At 40.9% G+C, this 23,995-nt stretch overlaps 1 protein-coding gene across 5 annotated transcripts in view; it reads left to right on the top strand.

The window, feature by feature from the left end:
- ANKRD44 (ankyrin repeat domain 44) overlaps positions 1 to 23,995 on the top strand; it is a 311,092-nt gene that overhangs the window by 112,542 nt on the left and 174,555 nt on the right. For all 5 annotated transcript variants that reach the window (XM_070388779.1, XM_070388790.1, XM_070388784.1 and 2 more), the window contains exon 2: positions 12,414 to 12,497. In XM_070388779.1, the coding sequence (XP_070244880.1) occupies positions 12,414 to 12,497 (84 nt within the window). The remainder of the gene's footprint in view (positions 1 to 12,413; positions 12,498 to 23,995) is intronic.

Below are 23,995 nucleotides of genomic sequence, written 5' to 3' on the forward strand. Positions count from 1 at the left end.
CTCCCCAGCTGTAAAGAAGAGAGTCCAGATCTCTAGACCTGGTGTTCAGAACCTTCTTGGATAGGGTCCCAGTGTACTTCTCAGTTTCCCTCCTGTCTCTCAGGCTCCAGCTACGTAAACCTGTTCCCTGTGTGCGTTTAGTCTTCTGCTCATGTTCTGAGGTAGGAGCACTCCCTCCCCATTTCATCCATCTCTACCTGTTTAAATCCTTTCCAACCTTTATTTCAAAGGCCACATCTTTCAGGAAGCCAAATGCGACATCTCCCCCTTCTTCATGTACTTCTCCTATGGTATCTACCTTACATTCAAGTTGTATTCTTCCCTTTCCACCTTGGTAATTTCATCAAGGAAGAAACTGGTGTATCTCAGTGTCAGAATTTGTTACCCTTGGTAAATTTCTTAACGTTTAATCAATCTTTGTTGAATTGAATGTAATTGTTATCTGATGTACCAGATTAATTTTTAAAAATCATTTCATTCATTTCTTGTTGGTGGGGTGCTATGCAGAGAAACAAAGGAAATATGAACAGAGTTAGTATCCCAGCAAGGAAATATGATATGACTCTTCGTTTTTGCGAAAGTTCCCATTTTATATTATCTAATGTTTTCCAGTATCTTGGACTCTTTTCTTCCTGCTGTCTTATCATTTCCATTGGCTATCTGTCACGGAATGCCCTTGCTATGACATCGGATGGGGAAGTGGAAATATGCTTCCTGGAAGACTACCCTGACAGGGTCCCTATTTGATTTGCATTCCTTGTAACCTTCCTGGTTTTGTGGGCAGCAGGGGACCCTCCAGGCACCTCAGGCAGAGACTAGTGGAGGTCCAGGTCAATGCACTGCCCTAGATTTGAACAGCCAAGGCTAGGAAGGTGACTCCATTTTGCACATCTCCATAATCTCCCATCTGGTTCTCTGTGGAGAAGTAGTGAGAGTTTTACTGCTGTCTTCCTTTCCAAGGAATTCTGTGGAATTCCAAGAAAAGGAACTACAGAAAGGAAGGAGAGGTTTAAAAGGAAATTCCCCTGGACTTTGGAAAGACTTAACTGGGCAAAAGGTGACTTTTGAGAGAATTCAGGTTCTAACAAATTAGACAAACCCAACTTGGAATTTGCCTGAGCCATGAATAACTTTATGTGATTGAGTTGAATAACTTTATGTGATTGAGTTAATTCATTATATCTCATAATGTGGTCATTCTACCCTCCTCCAAATATAACAAGAAATTGCCACCTTCCTGCTGAATGCCTTTTATTTCTCCACATTGATTTTGTTTTTTAAAGGATGATTGAATTGGTTTATTTAGATTCCAATTGCCAGTAATTCTCAAGTTATAATTACTCTAGATCACAAGAGAATATTACTTTAATTTATGTTCTGTCATATTTTTTCTTTAATAATACAATTTTATCACTGTCCTTATTATGATAAGAAATGTATATATCAAATATTAGTAAAATCGTTATGCTTTACAATGCATCCTAAAACTGAGAACCACCTTCTGTATCTGAACAAAGAAATTACACTGAATACACTTATTACCCTAGAAAATCATCTTCTGGCCATATATATGTTTTTCCTCCACAAAGGTCACTAAAATGGCTTTCATTTCAGTGATTAACATTTTAAAATCACTGGTTGTATTTAAAACCACATAAATTCAATATGCTATAAGATACAGTTATACAAAGAATGTTAACAAAACTAAGATAGGAAATAAAACCTCTATAAAAATTTCTCAAAACAGGAAACTGTTGTAGAAGTATATTGTTGTTCTTTCTGTTTCACTAAAATTACGTTGGTTTAAATATGCTGCATACGCTAACCTCTTGGATCTATTGTGCTCTTGCTTAAAATAACTTTCTTTAAATGTTAACTCCTGAACACTGTTTAATTAACTTAGCTCAAGTTGAGATTTGATCTCAAGCCATTTCAAACTAGACAGAGTGAAGAAAGATGTGGGTAATTGGCAGCAGATCCCAATACAAATATGGCATTTGGCAAAGTATGTCTGTGTTGTTTTGCTTTGCTTTTCTCTTTATGGTTGTGGCCTATTTTTGAAATGCTGTGATTTAAATTCAGTGCTCAAGTGACAAGTCTGACAAAACAGAACTTATTTCCCTGGAGGTTCTGTTGGGGTGGAGATGGAAGTGTTCCAGGAACTAAAGGGAGTAACCTCGATTTCACCTGGAAGCAGTAGTGTGTTGGGGACAGGAGATTTGGGCTATATATAAAGAGGAGAGGAAAATTGCCAAGATGCGGAGCCAAATTTGCATCCAGGAATAGAGCAACATCAAAGAAGTGAAAACAGAATCTGTCGTTTCCACTCTTTCCCTGTAAGCTGTAACTGGGGAGCCCAAGATACATGGAGATGGGAAAGTTCTCTCCTGGGATGCCTGGATTGCCGAGATAGTGTTCTAACTGGGTTCTCTTAACGCCTTCTTCTCCTTGAACGCCCACCCACAGTGTGGCCAGGTTAACTGCAAAGACTGTGCCGTTTTCTTGCTCAAGACCTTCAGTTCCTGTTTACTCAGAAGATTAGGTTAAAACTCTTTCTGTTGGCATTGTGCTCCCTCCACTCTGTTGCTTTTTCTAACCCCACTGTCTACCGTTCTCCAACATGAAAGGTGTACTCTCCACAGTCTTCACAGTCTCATTCAAAATCTAGCTTACACCTCCCTTCTCATTCTTTCTGAGAATTCAGTTCACAGAGAGTGCCCTCCCCAGGTTTGAGATTGTTCCTATTTGTTTTCTAACTTTTGGCAAGATTGTTTCATTGTTAGTCATTGTGTTAGGAGTACTGTATCTAGAAATATATACACATATATAGTCATTATATGGTGTATATATACATATATAGAGAGAATAGAAATGATAATATTTTCCCTTAGTGAGTTATAAAGTTGTAAATTTCTCCATAGAAAGTTCATTGAAATTGAAGGTGAATTACTGGTTCTTATATCATTGGACTTTACTTTCACCACCAGACATGAAACCATTTAGCTCAGATTGGGACTGGAACCCTCATGGCTGGGACTTGAACCCAGCCAAAACCCTGCTAATGAGTGGGAGGATTATTCCAACTATTTTTGGGAAAGTGAAAGTGAAGTCGCTCAGTTGTGTCCGACTCTTTGCTGTAGCCTACCATGCTCCTCCGTCCATGGGATTTTCCAGGCAAGAGTACTGGAGTGGGTTGCCATTTCCTTCTCCAGGGGCTCTTCCCTACCTAGGGATCAAACCCGGGTCTCCCGCGTTGTAGGCAGATGCTTTACCATCTGAGCCACCAGGGAAGTCTTATATATAATATATTTACTTTATATTTATTGTATTAATATGACATGTGAGAGAGAAAGTACTGAACTGAGAGAATCTGGAAAACTAAATTCTAGTCTCAACTTTGCCACTAACAGGCAAATCACTTGACCCCCCTCACAGCTCCAAACAGGGAATTAATCTCCTTTATGACCATCAGGAAAATATAAAGGAAAGTGAAACCATGTTTGTTTATAATAACCTTAAACAGTAAAGTTTCATGTCCCATCCAGAAGACATAAATATGGGGCACAGCTGGATGAGTCAAGAGAGATGATGTATTGTTCAGGTGAGTCGCTGTTATTTTGGTTTTATAGATTAGACCTCTGAGTACAGTGAGTCTGTGCAGCATTTTTGAGGTTTCCCAGGATAACAAAGGCCAAATGAGACTCAGTGTGGTTCTTTCTCCCTTTCCTGTAAATAAACAGTTTTTTCCCCAGTATGAAGGGTCCCTCTGCTTTACTGGTGGTGTTGAATGGGTTATAATCCTAACTTGACTTATTTGTTCTGTAATTTTTAAGGAAATCTCCCTGAATCCCATACACTTGTCTGTGAAAGCTTTTGAGCTTATTACCTCAAAAATCAACACTAATCACTATTTTTTATTGAGCATTGGCCTTGTACAGGAGATATGGCATATGTCATGTCATTTCTTAAATGTATCTTATAAAATGGCCCAGTTCAGTTCAGTCTCTCAGTCATGTCCGACTCTTTACAACCCATGGGCTTGTAGCTCACCAGGCTTGCCTTGTCCATCACCAACTCTCGGAGCTTGCTCAAACTCATGTCCATCCAGTCGGTGACGCCATGCAACCATCTTATCCTTCGTCAACCCCTTCTCCTCCTGCCTTCAGTCTTTCCTAGCATCAGGGTCTTTTCCAGTGTTGGTTCTTCTCATCAGATGGCCAAAGGATTGGAGCTTCAACTTCAGCGTCAGTCCTTCCAATGCATATTCAGGACTGATTTCCTTTAGGATGGACTGGTTGGATCTCCTTGCAGTCCAAGGGACTCTCAAGAGTCTTCTCCAACAACACAGTTTAAAAGCATCAATTCTTTGGTGTTCAGCTTTCTTTATGGTTCAACTCTTAACACTAATACATGACTACTGGAAAAACCATAGCTTTGACTAGATGGACCTTTGTCAGCAAAGCAATGTCTCTGCTTTTTAATATGCATCTAGGTTGGTCATAGCTTTCCTTCCAAGGAGCAAGCATCTTTTAATTTCATGGCTGCAGTCGCCATCTGCAGTGATTTTGGAGCCCCAAAAATAAAGTGTGTCACTCTTTCTACTGTTTCCCCATCTATTTGCCATGAAGTGATGGGACCAGATACCATGATCTTAGTTTTCTGAATGTTGAGTTTTAAGCCAGCTTTTTCACTGTCCTCGTTCACTTTCATCAAGAGGCTCTTTAGTTGTTCTTCTCTTTCTGCCGTAAGGGTGGTGTCATCTGCGTATCTGAGGTTATTGATATTTCTTGCAGCAACCTTGATTCCAGCTTGTGTTTCATCCAGCCCAGCGTTTCTCATGATGTACTCTGCATAGAAGTTAAATAAGCAGGGTGACAATATACAGCCTTGATGTACTGTTTTACCTATTTGGAACCAGTCTGTTGTTCCATGTCCAGTTCTAACTGTTGCTTCTGGGCCTGCATACAGATTCCTCAGGAGGCAGGTAAGGTGGTCTGGTATTCCCATCTCTTTAAGAATTTCCCACAGTTTGTTGTGATCCACACGTTGAGGGCTTTGGCATAGTCCATGAAGCAGAAATGGATGTTTTTCTGAAACTCTTTTGCTTTTTCTATGATCCAGCGGATGTTGGCAATTTGATCTCTTGTTCCTCTACCTTTTCTAAATCCAGCTTGAACATCTGGAAGTTCTTGGTTCACGTACTATTGGAGCTTTGCTTGTGGTTTCCTCATCTATAAAACAGGGTCATGTGATGACCCTGTTTTATAGATGAGGAAACCATGGCTAAGATTTAACCCAAAGTCTCTCTGATACCATACATGGGTCTCCCTCCTGTGGTAGAAGAAAGAGATCTCAGGTCCATAAAAATCAACATTGCTTCCAGATTGCAAGCTTACAGTTACTGTTGTTTCATCATTTCCTTTTACCTAACCTTTTGTAAATATCTAGTAGAAAATTTGACACTTGGGTTTCATTTTTCCTCTGGCCAGCACTCCTGGTGAAGGTGCTAATAAGCACTCTTAAAGAGCAGAGAGATCTCTCTTTAAGGAGAGTCTCAGGAAAGGAAGGTGATGCAAAGGAAATGAATGTTCCAGAAACTGAATAACTGGTCATTGAATAATTATATCATAGTCAATGCCTACGTGTCATAATCATTTTGGAAAAGGTTGGATAAATTAATTTTTCCATTTTCTGATTAACTGTAGTTCTTCTTTCACAAGTGTAAAGTTAATAAATCTCTACAATAGAGTATTACTGATACTTTGAGTTTTATGCTTTTTTCTGTTTTTAATAAAAAATTGGAAAGCTTGGGGCTGGTGTACTGGGATGACCCAGAGGGATGGTATGGGGAGGGAGGTGGGAGGGGGGTTCAGGATGGGGAACACGTGTACACCCGTGGTGGATGCATGTTGATGTATGGCAAAGCCAATGCAATATTGTAAAGTAAAAAAAATAAAAGGAAAAGAACAAAAATTGGAAATATTATGGACACTTTGTGGCATAGTTTGTAGGAGACATTTTCAGTCATGTAGTCTTGCATTAAAAATGTTTATGAGGATTCATAACTGTATATTTTGTACAATTCTGAAGGGAAACAGATTCTGATTTTACGATCATCATTGTCTTTCTATGATGGAGTGAACTTCTTCCCAAGTAAGGAGTGATCTGTATTCAGGAAGCACTCAATGGCACTCTGTCAGCAGATCACACAGCAGGCAGGACCCACATGAATAGAGCTAACAAGTTTTGTCCATTAAATCTTGTGACTCGAGCAAATTTTTATTATCCTTTTGTAAAAATGCAAGCACTGCCTCACACAAAAACCAGTTGTTACCTAATGAAGTGTTTCAGCATGTTCATATAAGTTGATGGTTTCACATGGTCAGATTATTGCTATATCAGCTATTAGCTACTAATAACATGATCCCATCCTGCTTTAATGACATACTGTACTCAGAATACTTAAGTGTGGACAGATGTTTAGGAATATCATTTTTCCCTCTTGGCTATTGATTGATTCCCAAAACTCACTCCTGATTAGAATGCAAGATGTTTTCATTTAGACTTGGAATCTTTACTTATTCAGTCTAATCTGAAAAAGTCAAACAGCACACCAACAACTTGGAATGTAATGCTGGAGCATCTTCTTGGACTTCCTACCATGGGCTATATTTTCAGATGCTCAGCGACAGCCTCTGTCACTGCTTATCTTCCAAAGCCAACATATTAGAAAAGAATATGCAGCTCTGACAAAGTGAAATGCACTATACAGTGGTTTTAGCTAAAATCAAATTGTTAGTTTCAATAGAAGATTTTGGAGGGTGCTAACCGATGGGGATCTGTCCTTGCAAGGCAGGACTGAGTGGATCCTTTAAACCACCTGTGCTTTCCTCATAGTTGAACTTTATTCCTAAGCCAGAGGCATATCTGATACCACTAGCAGCACTTTTAAAAAGTGCAGTTGAGGAAATAATTGGATTTTGTACGTGAAGAAAATAATTCTTTAACACCTGAGTTTTAAATAGCTTTATTCTTCCTAAAAACCTGGACCCTTGGGGATCAATAGGAAAGTTTAAAAAATTTTTGTTTTGGGGTGTAATACAGGTTGTGTTTACTTATTACTAAGATTTCTCCCAGAAGCTTGAATCCTTTCATGTCTTGAGTAAAGTGGATCCTCCAGCAACCCACTCCAGGATTCTTGCCTGCAGAATCCCATGGACAGAGAAGCCTGGTGGGCTACAGTCCATGGGGTCGCAAAGAGTCGGACACGACTGAGCGACTTCACTTACTTACCAGCTACCTTAATCACACAACTTGAATATTTACTCTTACCTCCCAGGTAACAAATTACCTTCTTGCTCCCCCTAGTGGAATTGTTACTCTACTCCACAGTTTGAGAATACTGTTGTCAGTACATTTATTTGATTTAGCATCTTATATTTGGGAATTGGATATTTTCCTCATTTATTCTCAAAGACTGAGAATAAAATAGAAAAATACTGTAGTGGGTGGGCTGATAGGGGATGTGGGTAGTGAAAGTGAAAGTGGCTTTTTGCGGATAGATTTTCACTTCCTAATGTCAGCAATGGCCACATTGTTCATAATGGTTGCCAAATTCAAGGGGTTTCTGCTCTACTCTTCTGTCTTACAGGGGTCAAATGTCATCAGGCTGGCAGACAGTCACGTCTAGAAGGCAGCTGTTCACACTTCTGGCAAGTGTGAACAGCCCTACCAGTTCACTCTTCTACCAATAGAGTGCTGGTAGTTGGTGGTATTGAAAGACAAGGATAGGTACCATCTGAATATTGGCCCCTACTTGTGCCATTGGTTAAGCAAGCCCAGGGAGCATCCTTCTGAATCTACATGAGGGACTGTGCCAGTATCCACAGCACATGGAAATCATTTCCAGTCTACAGCTGCTAAACATGCTAAAACAATTCTGGTAACTGAAGCTGCATATCTCTTTTTAAGAATTTAAATTTCTTTAGGGATTGATAACCAGTGGTTTCATGACATTAGAATCTCTCTCTTTTTCCTGCCACTATTTGTTTTCACAACTCTGACCCTTGTTAAAAATGTATTTATTCAAATTTGCACACAAAGGACTTGTATTTTGTATATACTAGCATTGAAATGGGTGAAACTTCTAAAAAAAATTGTTGTTCATGCCAAGGCTTGGGACTCTGTTCTTCTGCATGGAAGGCCCTATCAAGGTCAAGGCAAAAGATACAGTGATTTCCAAATAAATAGTCAACAGAGTATAAGTACTTGGTATTTATGAACAAGAGTACTGTAATTAGAATATTCCGTCTTTCTTAAAATCATGTAATAGAGACAGTATTTAGATATATCTTTTCCCAAATATTTATTCTCGGGGCAAGTGTTTGCCTCAGTTCAGTTCAGTCACTCAGTTGTGTCCGACTCTTTGCGACTCCATGAATCGAAGCACGCCAGGCCTGCCTGTCCATCATCAACTCCCAGAGTTCACTCAAACTCATGTCCATTGAGTCGGTGATGCCATCCAGCCATCTCATCCTCTGTCGTCCCCTTCTCCTCCTGCCCCCAATCCCTCCCAGCATCAGGGTCTTTTCCAGTGAGTCAACTCTTCGCATGAGGTGGCCAAAGTACTGGAGTTTCAGCTTTAGCATCAGTCCTTCCAATGAACACCCAGGACTGATCTCCTTTAGGATGGACTAGTTGGATCTCCTTGCAGTCCAAGGGACTCCCAAGAGTCTTCTCCAACACCACAGTTCAAAAGCATCAATTCTTCGGCGCTCAGCTTTCTTCACAGTCCAACTCTCACATCAGTACATGACCATTGGAAAAACCATATCCTTGACTAGACGGACCTTTGTTGGCAAAGTAATGTCTCTGCTTTTTAATATGCTAGGGAAACATAAAACAGCAGGATCCAATTAAAATCCCAACAAAAGGGAATGTCAAAGTGTTATATGGGTGTGTTTTATTCGGAAGTGTAGAGAAAAAAAGAAATGCCTGTACTGTTTTTTGTGGGTTTTTTTAGAGAAGTACCACTAGCTCAAGAGTTATAGAAATTTAGTTTAAGAACTTCATCCATGCAAACACATGGCAAAGCATGTGTCTGAAGTTCTGATTTGGATCTCATAGTGCCTGGATTCACAGTTGTGAAAACAATGATGTCACAGTGGCCACACAGCCCAGCTGGGGCAGAAATGTCCGGTTAGCAAGACTTTGGAGAACCAGCACTTTTCTATTCCACAGGGAGTGGGAGGGATTTGTGTGTCAGTCAGCATGTATCTCTGTGCATACAGACGTGAATGTAGATGCAGATGAGTACATACATGGGCAAAATGTAGCCATGTATATGTGGGTTTATTCATGTATACATGTGACTGAAAGAGTTACAATTGTCAGCTTCTTCCCAATGGATGCTAGGAATTTTGAGCATTGACAATACTCGCGAAAGCATCTTTTAGCAGAGAGCGAGACTGGGAGGCATTGAGGAAGTATGCATACCATTCTCTGCTGGGAATTCTCTGCATTGATGATAACCTTCCAGTGGGTCTCAGGGACTGGGCCTGGAGGTGTTTGGAAAGCTCTACATGCCACTCCCTGCTGAGGGCTGTGCTGGCATCCTTGTCTGGCAGCTTTGCAGGGTGGCTATCCTTGGGTACATTCCAGCCATAGCTTGGAACCCTTGCCTTTCTTGAGTGGTGTGAGGACTGAATATCTGCGTGCATTCTTTCACTCAAGAGTGAAGAGAAGCTTTGCTTATCTAGCTGTGTTTCCTTAAAGTGACTAACCAGTGGTGCATTAAACTGGGGTGGGTTTGTTTCTCAGAATCTTAACTTCTCAACTGTTGATTGATCACTGTTGACTCAACACTAAAATCTCATCTGCCTCTGCTTGTCATCCCTGGGTTATTGGGGTTTGGTATTTGCTTTCTCTTAAGGTTCAAAAAGGCAGAAAAATATGCACAAGCATTTGGCAATAGGCACAGCAGATAGAGAATTATGAAGTAGATATACCAGAGTCAGATATTTTTGTTGAAATCCTGACTTTATATGACTGTCTGTTTTACTTGTAATATGGTCCTTGCCATGAGGCAGGGTATCTGGAGACGTGGCAGGTAGTCAGCAAGTGTAGGGAAGGAACTTATTATCTTGGGCAGAGTGTCTGCTCCCACCAACTGCTCAAACTTGCATTCTTTTCAAGACTTCTTTCCTGCTACTTAATTGTTGGTAATTTGAGAAACTATCTTTGAATCAGACACCTTGGCAAGAAGGTAGGATTAAGAGAGTATTTGGGACCAAAAAAAGATATACATCTGTCTACTTGCTGGAAACTTTGATGGCAGAGGGAAAACTGTGGACAAATTCCTGACAGGTGGTAATACTTATCTGCAATTTAATATATATATATTTTTTGCTACGCCCTGCATCATGAGATATCTTAGTTTCCTGACCAGGGATTGAACCTGTGTCCCCTGTATTGGGAGCACAAAGTCTTAACCACTGGGCCACCAGGGAAGTCCCTAACATTTTTTAAAATATAATGTTTCCTTAAGTAATCTTACCATGTTCTACTGACAATACTTATATTGGTCCCCTAAAATAACAAGGAACATCATCAAAACTTGTAAGAAAGGCAACAGGAAGGTAAAAAATAGAAAAGAAAGTTTGTAGGGAAAGTCAGGACTTAGAATTTCATATAGATTGCATAGAGATTGAGGCAGATAATTCTAACCATGTCACTTTAGGTCAGTGCTCACAGTTCCCGATAAGTAAGTGGGTGATTATTAGAAGTCTGGGTTTTCTGATCCCACCCCAGAATCTGCAGGGAAGGGTTCTGGGAATATTGTTTTAGTAAGCATCTTAGGCAATACTTACGATCAGACAAGTTTGGGAAACTGCCACCGTCCAATTGCCTGCTAGGACTAAAGTATTTCCAAAACTTATAAGTAAATATATGTGTGTTGTGTGTGCATGTGTGTTATTACCAAGGTTTTAAACTTTGAAAAAAAAATTGTCAAATACTCCATATTGACATCATAAACATTTCTTAGTGAAAACATCTGTTATTTGGATAGGGTTGTATGGCTTCCCATGTGGTGCTAGTGGTAAAGAACCCACCTGCCAATGCAGGAGACATAAAAGACCTGGATTCCTTCCCTGAATCAGGAAGATCCCCTGGAGGGGAGGGTATGGCTACCCACTCCAGTATTCTTCCCTGGAGAATCCCATAAACAGAGGAGCCTGGTGAGCTACAGTCCATGGAGTCGCAAAGAGTCAGACATGACTGAAGCGAATTAGCATACAGCATGTGGGGTTATAGAAGGTTTTCTCATATGTTATCTCAGTTGTTCCTAAAACCAACCCTTTGATGGGTTGGACAACAAAGATCATGTTTGGCCCCAGATTACACATAGCAAATGGGCTCAACGTGTAACTGGCAGGTGGCAGAACTGGCTTTCAACCGGATCCTTCACCAGGTGGGGGAGCCCAGCACCAACCCCAGAGCCCACCCCTTTTGCTCTTTTCTCCCACACCCTGGTCACCAGGTTGATGACAGCATTTCTAACATATCAGGCTCTTAGCATATCCACACCTTTCCACATTCTGATTCCCTGGCCACCATATCCTTCTTCTCTTTGCAAACTCACAGGCATTCATGAAGGTGCCTTCCATGAAGCTTTTCTGGACACTCTTCTCACTCTACCACCCAAGCAGAGCCAGTTTTTCTTTCAGCTGGCTTTCCATCAAGTTTATAAATCCATCTACCACGTGCTGGGCTTGTTTAATCTAGGTGAGTTCAATGATACATGTTCAGTAATGCCTCCCTTCTTCCTCCCCACCCCACCGTTATACCACTTACTTTGAATAGATGGGAAGGTAATCACCTCTAAAACACTCAGTGCTCATTGGCTAAGCTTTGGGAAGTGTTGGAGGAATGCTTTAAAGGCTTTTCCAAACTTTGACAAAAAAGCAAGCGTTCAGGAGGCCAGAAACATGGCCACTAACATCCTCTAGGAACAGAATCGTTTAAAAGGTCCAGGGAGCATTGTCTAGTGAGAAGCTGGGGAATGGCAGGGGACCCTATGCACAAAAACACAGATTTGGTAGTATTCTTGATAGGTAATTTAAGGACCATCCAAGGACATTTTCAACTAGTGGTGATTTTTGTGTTACACTCATAGCCCTAGATTAGATGTGACTGTCTGTCATGGCTTTCAAATCGTATTATAGTTATTTCTTGATGCAAATAACTCCCCTACTGCACTTTGAGCAAGGGTGGACCCGAGCCATATTCATCTTTGTCTGCCAATTGATAATTGTTGAATAAACTTTGGGGGAATAGATCTTCTAGCCATCTGCATCTGAGTGCAATCCAGTGATTTAAGTATAGTTCTAATTCCAGTTCTCCTGTGTTTACAGCCACCACTGGTCCAAGCAATCTTCAGCGGTGATCCAGAGGAGATACGCATGCTCATCCACAAAACAGAAGATGTGAATGCTCTGGTAGGAGATGCTCTGGCTTTGCCTGCCCAGACCCTCTTCACCTTTTCTGTGCCATGGACCTTTTTGATGTCTGGTGAAAGCCCTGGCCCACTTCTCAGAATTCTGTTTTGAAATGCTGTAAATAAAATATATAAGATTCAAATGGAAATCAATTATTTTGAAATATATTGAATCAAAATTTTCATATAATAATATATGTGTTTATCAGCACATTTAAATGGCAAGATACAGTAGGAGATCTAATAATGGCCATAATTTAAAAATAATGATGAGCCTGATCAATATTTTGTGTTACCTGCCACCACTCTAACGTGGCGTGAATGTGCCTATGATTTCTGCCAACACTAAGGTTTGCTGCCTGCATTCATAATGTGAAGAAATGTGAACTTGCAGTTAGAAGCTAGTGAAAATAGAGTTAGAAACTTTGTTCTAGAGAACCCATGGCTTACAAGCAGGAGCTGACAAACTATGGTTTGTCACCTGGTTTTGTACAAGCTAGTGGCTAAGAATAGTTTTTATTTTTTAAATGGCTGAAAAAAGAATGAAAAAAAAAGAGTATTTTGTGACTTAGGAAAATTGTATGAAATTCACATTTTGATATCTACACATTAAGTTTGTTTGGAACATGGGAAGGACAGCTTTCCTACTGCAGGAGCAGAGTTGAGTACCTGTGACAGAGACAGTATGTGGCCTGCCCAAAATATTTACTCTCTGGCCCTTTGGAGGGAAAATTTGCTGCCCTCTGCACTAGAGGGTCCATGAACCTGGGATGAGTGGATGAACGTGGCGTCCTGTGTGTACCCTGAAATCATACATAATATGTGCGTGCATTTTTGGACGTTTTGTTTAATGAAAGGGTCAAGGCATTTCATCAAACTCTTAAAAGGGTTCGTGATCCCCTAAAGATTAAGAACCACTGAATCTGGAAGTTCTTGACATAAACCTGCAATGAGGAAAAGTGAAAAGAGTTAGTCAATAATTTATCCTTTTAATAGTTTCCTAGACCTAGATTGAACAAGCAATTATGTATAGTACATGCTACTAATTCTCTTAATGTAATGCAATTACCTACATGCTCCAGTCTGTCAGGGAGAGGAGTTCTCTTTGAAGTCCCAAGTGTTCAGGAGAAACAACAGACTCAGACACATCTACGGTGCAAGAACAGCTTTGCCACTGGGAAATGCATTCTGTCTGAGATTGCATCTCTGTCCGCTCAGCCACATGTTTTATTCAGAAGGCGAGTCATCACTGCCACCCATTGCTCTGTGGCAATGTAGGTTGCTGTGGCTTTTTGAAAAAGCTCTTGGCAGTTTCTCCCCAGCTGGCACTGACAGCAGCAGAGCAGTGTGCTGTGACATTTTTGCCAGGTAAGCACAGATGAGGTCAGGGCCAGACTACTTGAGAAGGCAACTGGGCATTTGTCTAGGGCCGATGGGGCCGTATACTTCTGAGAGGAGGCAAGGCAAGCAAGTTGATCATCTATGTTCTGACATCACCAGAATTCATCTAGCCTGTTCTGTGTTGTGGGCCACACCCAGGCCAGCCCAAGGCAAGGTTACTATCTTCCCTGATAATCATCAACAAGCAGGACTTTTGTCAGTCCTGTGTACCAAGAAGGAGTGTACTGTCCCCTGAAAGCCTTTAATTTCTCCTTAGGAAAGTGACAAACAGCTACTAGCTGGTAAACATTAGAGGAGGTTAACTGCTGTAACACACAGATGAAAACATAAGATATGTTTAGTTCTCTTATGAGCAGATTAGAGGGGTGGCTCTTTTCTGCATAGAGTCCCAGGTATCAGCATGTAGCTTCTAAGGTCATTCAAGGGGTGTGTCAACAGCCCAACAAGAAGGGAAAAAAAGAATGTGGCAGCAAAGCCTGGGAGGATTTTATGGGACAGCTCGGCAGTGGCATAATCACGTCTACTCACATCCCACTGCCCGGAACTCATCCCATGCCACGGCTAACTACAGAAGAGGTTGGGAAGTTAGTGTAACTGTGTCCCCAAAGTGTCAGAGAACAGTGACTTTGGTGAACAAGTTGCTGTCTTGGCTACACTAATTTCTGGTTTTAGAGAATTTTAGGTAATTCAAATGATACCCCTTAGTCGTCTGTGTAGTGTGTTGTTAATTTGACAGTTAATTACTGAGTTTGGATCCTGTGTAAGGTCCTGGGGATACAGCAGTTAAAAAGATAGCTCTTTCCCTTGTGAGCTTACAACGTGGCAGAGAAGGCAACAAGTGAGAAATCATACCGTATTGTATTTCTGAAATGGAAAATCTGGGACACTATTTAGGGGCCTATGTTAATCATGAGGGGCTAATGAAGTGAGGTATGAACTGAGGCTGCTGTGGAAAGTGTGTTGTAGTTGCTGTTAGATGTGTGGCAGCTGTTGGATGTGACAGCAGAGAAGGGTGGGATAAAGAGAGAGGAATGAATGAATGAATGAGTGGTTAAATGAGTGAATAAACAAGCCTAAGAGGAGCCTGAGTTCTTAGGTTGATCGTGTGGCTCTTCTGGGTCCACAGACTCTTTCCTCCGCTCATACCTCTTAGAGCCTCCCTCTTCACATCCCCCTTTCCCTTCCTCAGGGGAGTATAAAGATCATTTGCTCCTCTACTCTGTTATCAGGCATGTTGCAGACACTGAGCTGTCCTCTTCAGTGGTTTTCCTTGGGCGGCATTCCTTCGGAATCAGTCACAGTGACTGCTGGAGGTGGATTAGACAGTTTAGGGGAAGTGATCGTTAACAAAGGGCATAGGGAGATGGAAGATAAATCTGGATTTGAAATCTAAACCCAAAGATTCATTTTAGGATAGAAGAGCGGCTGCTCCCAGACATGTCATTGTCAAGGAGGGGAAGTAAATCAGGGAAGCACCTCTTGCTAGCGAGAAGACAGTTTTTGTCTTTTCTTCTCATCCTTTGCTTTTCTCTCTTTATCCCTATTTAGTCACTTAATTTTTCTTTTCTGCTCTAGGCTCTGACTTTTTTGCTTTCTTTTATCTTCATCTTTCTGTATCTTTTGATGGGTTGCCTGTTCTTTGGTATAAATACACTTTGATTGACTGATCCTGATAGAAGAGTCTCATTCAGCTTTGCCTCTTTGTGTTTTTCCAGACTTTATTTCCCAGTAGCAGTATGCATCAACCAAACGGCATTACTCAACCTGGTATTTTTTCTTTTCTCACTTCTCCAGTGTTCTGATCCCACCTGTCCTTTCAGGCCTGCTATTGATCCTTCCTCTGTTGCTGCTAAGTCGCTTCAGTCGTGTCCGACTCTGTGCAACCCCATAGACAGCAGCCCACCAGGCTCACCTGTCCCTGGGATTCTCCAGGCAAGAACACTGGAGTGGGTTGCCATTTCCTTCTCCAGTGCATGAAAGAGAAAAGTGAAAGTGAAGTCGCTCAGTCGTGTCCGACTCTAGTGACCCCATGGACTGCAGCCTACCAGGCTCCTCTGTCCATGGGATTTTCCAGGCAAAAGTACTGGAGTGGGGTGCCATTGCTTTCTCCGCCTTCCTCTGTTAAGTTGGCCTAATTTTCAACTTCCTTTCTGCTGCCTTCTCTTCCACCTCCCAAATCCCTTAGCTCTTTGTACCTCACTGATCACTTTACTTGAGTTATTTATGTCTGTGTTTTACTTTTGAGAAACTGTGTTTTATGACATGACTGCTATGTCACTCATTCTCATTTGCTCAGTGGCCCAGTTCAGTCCTTGCAACACATGTTGAGTGAATGACTAAACCTGCTTTATTACTTATGTTGAGCCAATTTGTGGTTGCCTATTTTAATTTTTAAAAATTTATTTATTTTTTACTTTTGGCTGTGCTGGGTCTTCATTGCTGCAGGGGCTACTCACTGGTTTTGGTGTGCACGTTTCTCATTGCAGTAGCTTCTCTTGTTGCATAGCACGGGCTCCAGGGCACAGGCTCAACAGTTACAGCTCACAGGCTTAGTTGTTTCGTGGCATGTGGTATCTTCTTGAATCATGGGTCAAACCCATGTCTCTTGCATTGGAAGGCTAATTCTTTACCACTGAGCCACCAGGGAAGCCTACCTATTTTTCAACAAGGACAGTGGTGGCCAGATAGTTCTGGCTTAGTTAGTGGCCCTCCATTCTCAGTTGTAAGATTAAAAGTTCTCTTCCTAAGATTGAAAATTCATAGATGGATTTGAGGAGCCACAGAACAATCGGGAAGGGTCATCTGAGTCTCTCTGTGGTTTCCCTGGTTGCTGGCATGCCAGAGCCTGGAAATGTGGGAAGACAGTTATATGTTCTGAGAGATCCATTAAAGTTGACCCATATGTGGCTGATAATAGAAAGATTTAGAAGCTTTTATCCAACTGGTTAAATTGAAGTAGAGCATCTGAAGTCTAAATGAATGTAGAGATTCTGAAAACCAAAACTTGAACTCAATAAAGACATTTTTGGGATAATGCTATGACAACATGGCATCAGCAGACCATTTACTGCATACCACACTGAAATAACAACAGAGACAAACTGGGGCTTGTCAATGGCAAGTGGTAAAGACAGGGAGGGAACCATGCCCAGTGAGGAATGGTGATGTTTTAGCCTTGGGAAAGATGAGAGAAATATCTGAAATAGTTCAAGCACTGTCAAATTAAACTGGAGCTCTTCTTATATGTCACATCATTGTAAGCTGCAGAAAATAAGATTTCAGGCCAAAATAAAAGAAAGAACTTCATAGAGCTGTCTAAAGATGTAATGAGTTGACTTAACAAATAATAAACTCTTTGAAAGACCATTAGACTAGAGATTCTAGAGGTGACCAGTAGTAATAACATACATGGCCCCACTTTCCTTTTTTGTGTCCTTGGCCAGTATTGCTAATGGTTCATGACCTTTTTCCCCCACTCAGCCTTATAGACTCGCATTTCTTCTTGGGACAGCACTGTGAAATTTAAATTGGCCTGTAAATTAAAATCTTCTTTCCATGCCTGGACTAGGTGATGTTTACAGTCTCTTAAAACTGTGAAAGACTACAATTCTAAGATTTGTAAGTCCCACATGATAGCAAACCCATGGAGTTTATTTCTTTTTAAAACTAGCAGTAACATATGAATACACACACATACAAAATCTTTGTCATACTGAATAAAATTTGCAATAGTTCCTTAGTATCAACTAATTGCCAGTGCATATTCAATTTTATTTTGTTATAATAGTTTTAAAAATGCCTTTTTACGGTTGGGTTGTCCCTGGGTTGATTATTTTAATGCATCTACTTTATACAAATAATAAATGAGTTTGCCAAGCAATTAATGTTTATCATTTGCCATAATAGGATCTGGCCCAGGTATTGGGTTGGCCAAAAAGTTCATTTAGGTTTTTCTGTAAGATCTTACAAAACCCTGAACAAACGTTTTGGCCAAACCAATATATTGGTGCATTTTGCTTACTGTCTTCACTTCCAGGGTAGGAAGGGATGATGAGTGCATCTATTAGAATACATCTTGACATGAAAGCTAGCATTATGTTTGCAAAGTACTTATAGTGAAAAAAGTGGAGGAAGCATTAAAGCTGTGAATCTTGACTATGGGCATTAATTCAGAGGATGGTGACCTGCCAATCTCAAGATCTAAGTGAGAAAAAAAGAAACTGTATTATTTTTATCTGATGAGAGGGGTTTTTCTGATAAACGAGACAAATTGTCAGTAGTAAATTTGTAACTTGTTCTCATGTGTGTTACCATACCTACAAAAAAAAAATACCATACATAGTACAAAAACATTTTTTCTTATGATTAGAACTTTCAAGATAGACTTTCTTAGCAACTTTCAAATGTGCAGTACAGTATTTTTAACTAAGGTTACTATGCTGTACATTACATCCCCATGACCTATTTACTTTATAACTGGACATGTGCACTGTTTCTTTTAAAAATAGAATAATTTTTTGAATCCATCCAGAAGGATGTAATCTGACTCTACCTAAAGAATTTTGAGTGATAAATTTAACAGCCTTTTTAAACTTCTCTCAGCTTCTTTCTATCATGTCATGAAAACATGACAAATACAAGCTATATAACACAGGCTTTTAAGCTTCTAGACTTTGGTATATTTTCCTTCACCTTCGTATATCTTGATTTTTTTTCTCTTTTTTAAATAAGGAATTTTATATGGAGATAAAGACCTGAGTTATTTTGTTAGCTTTACAGACCCTCTAAATTAGACCTAAATCAGGAACCGCTGGGAGTAAGGAGGCTACAGGCAAGGGTCAGGAGGCATACTGTCACTGGGGGTGATGACCCGCTCAGCTCTCGCTGAATGTTTCTGCACAAGAATACAGGCTCGGTGTGGCCCAGACTTAAGTTTCTAAGAGAAAGTACAGGAAATCTCTAAATTGTTCAATGCTTATTCCAAAAAAATGATCCAACATCTTTTAGGCCAAAGAAAACACATCTGTGGGCCAAATCCAGCTTGCAGGCCACCGTTTTGCTAACTGTGGATCAGCAAATATTTAGAAGTTAAGGTTTCTCTGGCCACCTGATCTGGAAATCCAAAGCAGAGTCCTGAAGCAGACGACCCAGGGTTCTGGGGAGAGCAGTGACCCGTGTTCTGCAAGTGTGGACAGCACTTCTGGCTCCCTGGCCAGTGGATAGACTGCAGGCCCCTTCACAGCTCTGGGACGGGTGTTTTTGTCCTGAGGGTAGGTGCTCACCTCTCAGCATCTGCCTGGCAGTACTGTCACGTTCCCCGCTCCTTGTTGGACCACTGCCCAGGATGTGGGGCTGTGGTTTGGAAGCCATGACCTATGTCCTGTAGAGAATGATTCATGAACTCCAGAGGGCTCTGAGCAGGCTGCAGTGATGTGCCTTCCCAGCCCTTTACGATGTGTGAAGGCAGGTCTGGTTAGCATCATTCTTAATTGTCCTCTGGGGGACGCTCAGTGCGTCCTTCTCCTGCTGCCCTCATTCTTTCCCAGCATCTGGGTCTTTTGTAATGATTCGGCTCTTCACATCAGGTGGCCAAAGGATTGGAGCTTCAACTTCAGCATCAGTCCTTCCAATGAATTTCAGGGTTGATTTCCTTTAGGATTGACTGATTTGATCTCCTTGCAGTCCAAGAGACTCTCAAGAGTCTTCTCCAGCACCGCAATTCAAAAGCATCAATTCTTCAGCACTCAGCCTTGTTTATGGTCCAACTCTAACATCTGTACATGACTACTGGAAAAACCATAGCTTTGACTATATGAACTCTAAAAAGTAATGTCTCTGCTTTTTAATATGCTGTCTAGGTTTGTCATAGCTTTCCTTCCAAGGAGCAAGCATCTTTTAATTACATGGCTGCAGTCACTGTCCAAGGTGATTTTGGAGCCCAAGAAAATAAAATCTCCCAACTGCTTCCACTTTTACCCCATCTATTTTCCATGAAGTGATTGAATTGGATGCCATCATCTTAGTTTTCTTAATGTTGAGGTTTAAGCCAGCTTTTTCACTCTCCTCTTTCACTTTCATCAAGAGGCTCTTTAGTTCCTCTTCGCTTTCTGCCATAAGGGTGGTGTCATCTGCATATCTCAGGTTATTCATTTTTCTCCCAGCAGTCTTGATTCCAGCTTGTACTTCATCCAGCCCAGCGTTTCACATGATGTACTCTGCATAGAAGTTAAGTAAGCAGGGTGACAATATACAGCCTTGATGTACTCCTTTCCTGATTTGGAACCAGTCCGTTGCTCCATGTTTGGTTCTAACTGTTGCTTCCTGACCTGCATACAGGTTTCTCAGGAGGCAGGTAAGACAGGTAGATGTTTTTCTGGAATTCCCTTGCTTTCTGTATGATCCAACAAATGTTGGCAATTTGATCTCTGGTTCCTCTACCTTTTCTAAAACCAGCTTGTACATCTGGAAGTTTTCAGTTCATGTACTGTTGAAGCCTAGCTTGGAGGATTTTGAGCATATCCTTACTAGCATGTGAAATGAACACAGTTATGCAGTAGTTTGTACATCGTTTGGCACTGTCTTGCTTTGGGATTGGAATGAGAACTGACGATTTCCAGCCCTGTGGCCAATGCTGAGTTTTCCTGGCATACTGAGTGCAGTACTTTAATAGCATCATCTTTTAGGATATGAACTAGATCAGCTGAATTCCATTGCCTCCACTAGCTTTGTTCGTAGTGATTCTTCCTAAGAGCCACTTGACTTTGCACTCTAAGATGTCTGGCTCTAGATGAGTGATCACACCATCATGGTTATCTGGGTCATTAAGATCTTTTTTGTGTAGTACTTCTAGATGGCAATACCATATAATTTCATGTCTTTTTAGTTATATTTAGGAACATTTCATATCATAAGATACAGAAAAATAATTTTTGTAGTTTCAGTTAGAATAAACAGTGAAAGTTTCAAGGTACTTTTGGGCTTCTTTATTTTCTAATTTCTTTTATAATGAGAATGTAGTTATAATCATAAAATTTTAAAGCTTTGTTGAAAAGAGATAACTCATTTAAAATGAATTGAGCAGAGAGAACCATATATTCAGATTATTCTTAAAAGATACGCTCAAATTAAAAGGGTATAACATATATTTTAGATGAATTCACTGTGCCAGCCCTTATTTTTACCAAGGGTATATTCCTTTTGGTTTCAAATGTTAACTGACTATATAATTATTATAGCCAGAGGACTTTCCAATTGTAGTTTTATAGACATAATATTATATAACTGATTTTAAAAGAAGAAATGCAAAGAGCTTAAATGTATATTATATAATTAGGACAGAAGCCTGGGAGATAGATGGGATTTTTCCCCAGGAGGTGCATAGGTGGTTGTAATCAAGTCAGTTGCCAACTTCCTGCTTGAACGGTTGTTCACGGCAGTCAGTCTAGGGCAGTTGTGGATTTGTTGCTGTTACTTTCTGAAGTCATCCTGAGTGCAGTACAGTATACCTTCTCCTTTAGCCCGCTTCCTAAACTCCTTCTGGGCTTTCCTACCTCCCATATGCACCTGATCAGAATTTTTGATATAACACTTTCACAACAAACTGTTTTGTATGTTCCTCCTTGATATACTTTATTTATTGGTGAAGTGAAGTGAAAATCACTCAGTCATGTCGGACTCTTTGTGATCCCATGCACCGTATCCTGCCAGGCTCCTCTATTCATGGAATTCTCCAGGCAAGAATACTGGAGTAGGTAGCCGTTCCCTTCTCCAGGGGATCTTCCCAACCCAGAGATCAAACCCAGGTCACTTGCATTGCAGGCGGATTCTTTACCATCTGAGCCAGCAGAGAAGCCCCTTATTTATTGGTACATAATCCATATCAAGGGGCTTCCCCAGTGGCTCAGTGGTAAAGAATCTGCCTGCAACGCAGGAGACACCAGTTTGATCCCTGGTTTGGGAAGATCCCCTGAAGAAGGAAATGGCCATCCACTCCAGTACTATTGCCTGGAAAATCCCATGGACAGAGGAGCCTGGGACTTCCCTGGTGGCTCAGACGGTAAACCGTCTGTCTAGAATGCAGGAGACCCAGGTTCGATCCCTGGGTCGGGAAGATCCCCTGCAAAAGGAAATGGCAATCCACTCCAGTACTATTGCCTGGAAAATCCCATGGACAGAGGAGCCTGGGACTTCCCTGGTGGCTCAGACGGTAAACTGTCTGTCTAGAATGCAGGAGACCCAGGTTCGATCCCTGGGTCGGGAAGATCCCCTGCAAAAGGAAATGGCAATCCACTCCAGTACTATTGCCTGGAAAATCCCATGGACAGAGGAGCCTGGTAGGCTACAGTCCATGAGGTCGCAAGGAGTCAGACACGACTGAGCGACTTAACTTTCACTTTGGGAAGATCCCCCTGGAGAAGGAAATGGCAACCCACTCCAGTATTCTTTCTTGGGAAATCCCATGGACAGAGGAGCCTGGTGGGGCTACAGTCCATGGGATTGCAAAGAGTTGGATATGACTGATCAACTAAGCAGAACAATGATGAATCCCTATCAGCCACCCTAAAATGCAACTATGGTTAGGGAAAAGAGTACTGGGTTCAGGTTTGAGGCAGAAGTCTTGGGTTCTGTGTGTTGTTGAGCCAGTTAATCCACTCTGGGCTCAGTTCCTTATCTATTAAGTGAGTTTGATAACAAACTTATTATCAGATTTTGGTTGGTATGTTATTCGATTTGGCTGCATTAGAAAACCGATAAAAGGAAAATGGTAACTTGTAGTAAATAAAAGTAAATTTAAAAAAGTAAAATAAAAGTTTTACATTTAGTAAAACTAAAATGTAGTGATTTTGAATAAAATAGAAGTTTGTTTATTTCCAATGTACAAGTTCAGAGGTAGGCTACCCAAGACTAGCGTAGTACAGGCATAGCTCAGAGATATTGCGGGTTTGGTTTCCTACCACTACAATAATGAGAGTATCCCAGTAAAGCAAGTCACATGAAATTTTTGATTCTCAGTACATATAAAACTTATGTTTACATTGCACTGTGGTCTGTAAAGTATGCAATAGCATTATGTCTAAAAAGCAATGTACATACCTTAATAATGTACTGTGATAGTTGCTCAGTCGTGTCCAACTCTTTATAATGCCGTGGACTATAGCCGACCAGGCTCCTCTGTCCATGGAATTCTCCAGGAAAGAATACTGGAGTCGTAGCCATTCCCTTCTCCAGGGGATCTTCCAGACCCAGGGATTGAACCCTGGTCTCCTGTATTGCAGGCAAATTCTTTACTGGTCTGAGCCACCAGTAATACCTTAATGTCTGAGCCACCCAGCATACCTTAATACTTTATTGCTAAAAAACAGGTAACCATCTTCTGAGCCTTCAGTGAGTCATAATCATTTTGCAATAGTAACATCAAAGGTCACTGATCACAGATCACCATTACATGTAGAAAAATAATGGCAAACTTCAGAATATTGTGAGAATTGCCAAAATGTGACACAGAGACATGAAGTGGGCAAATGCAGTTGGAAAAAAGGTACTGGTAGACTTGCTCAACTCAAAGTTGCCACAAACCTTCAATTTGTAAAAAACAAAGCAAAAAAAAAGTCAAACCTCAGTATCTGCAAAATGCAGTAAAGCAAAGTGCAATAAAATGAGGTATGCCTGTGCTCAGTGATGGTAAGATCCAGCCTTTGTCTCTTTTTGTGCTGCCGTCCTTGGTAGGTGGCTTCTATCTCATTGTCCAGAATGTCTGCTTGAGATCCAGCCATCACATCCCAATTCAGATAGCTTTAGAAAGGTGGAAGCAGGGAATCCCACCCCCCAACCCCAAGGACACTTCCACTAAGGACACGATGGCTTATGTATTGTCTAGAACCTCATTAGATGGTTGGCTAAAAAGAATTGTTTATTATGAGAGAGGTGTCGGGGCTAACCATGACCTTTGAAAGAATTTTGTGACCTGGGAAATGCTCTGAGTACAAAAAAGTACATCATTCATAAAATCTTACTGTAAGGCAACCTCATATACATTCATCCATTCACCAAATATTGATTAAATACCTGCTAGAGGTGTAGCATTAGAGCTGACATCCC

This window comes from Bos mutus, chromosome 2, assembly GCF_027580195.1.
Source record: "Bos mutus isolate GX-2022 chromosome 2, NWIPB_WYAK_1.1, whole genome shotgun sequence".
In the NCBI taxonomy this organism is placed as follows: Eukaryota; Metazoa; Chordata; class Mammalia; order Artiodactyla; family Bovidae; genus Bos; species Bos mutus.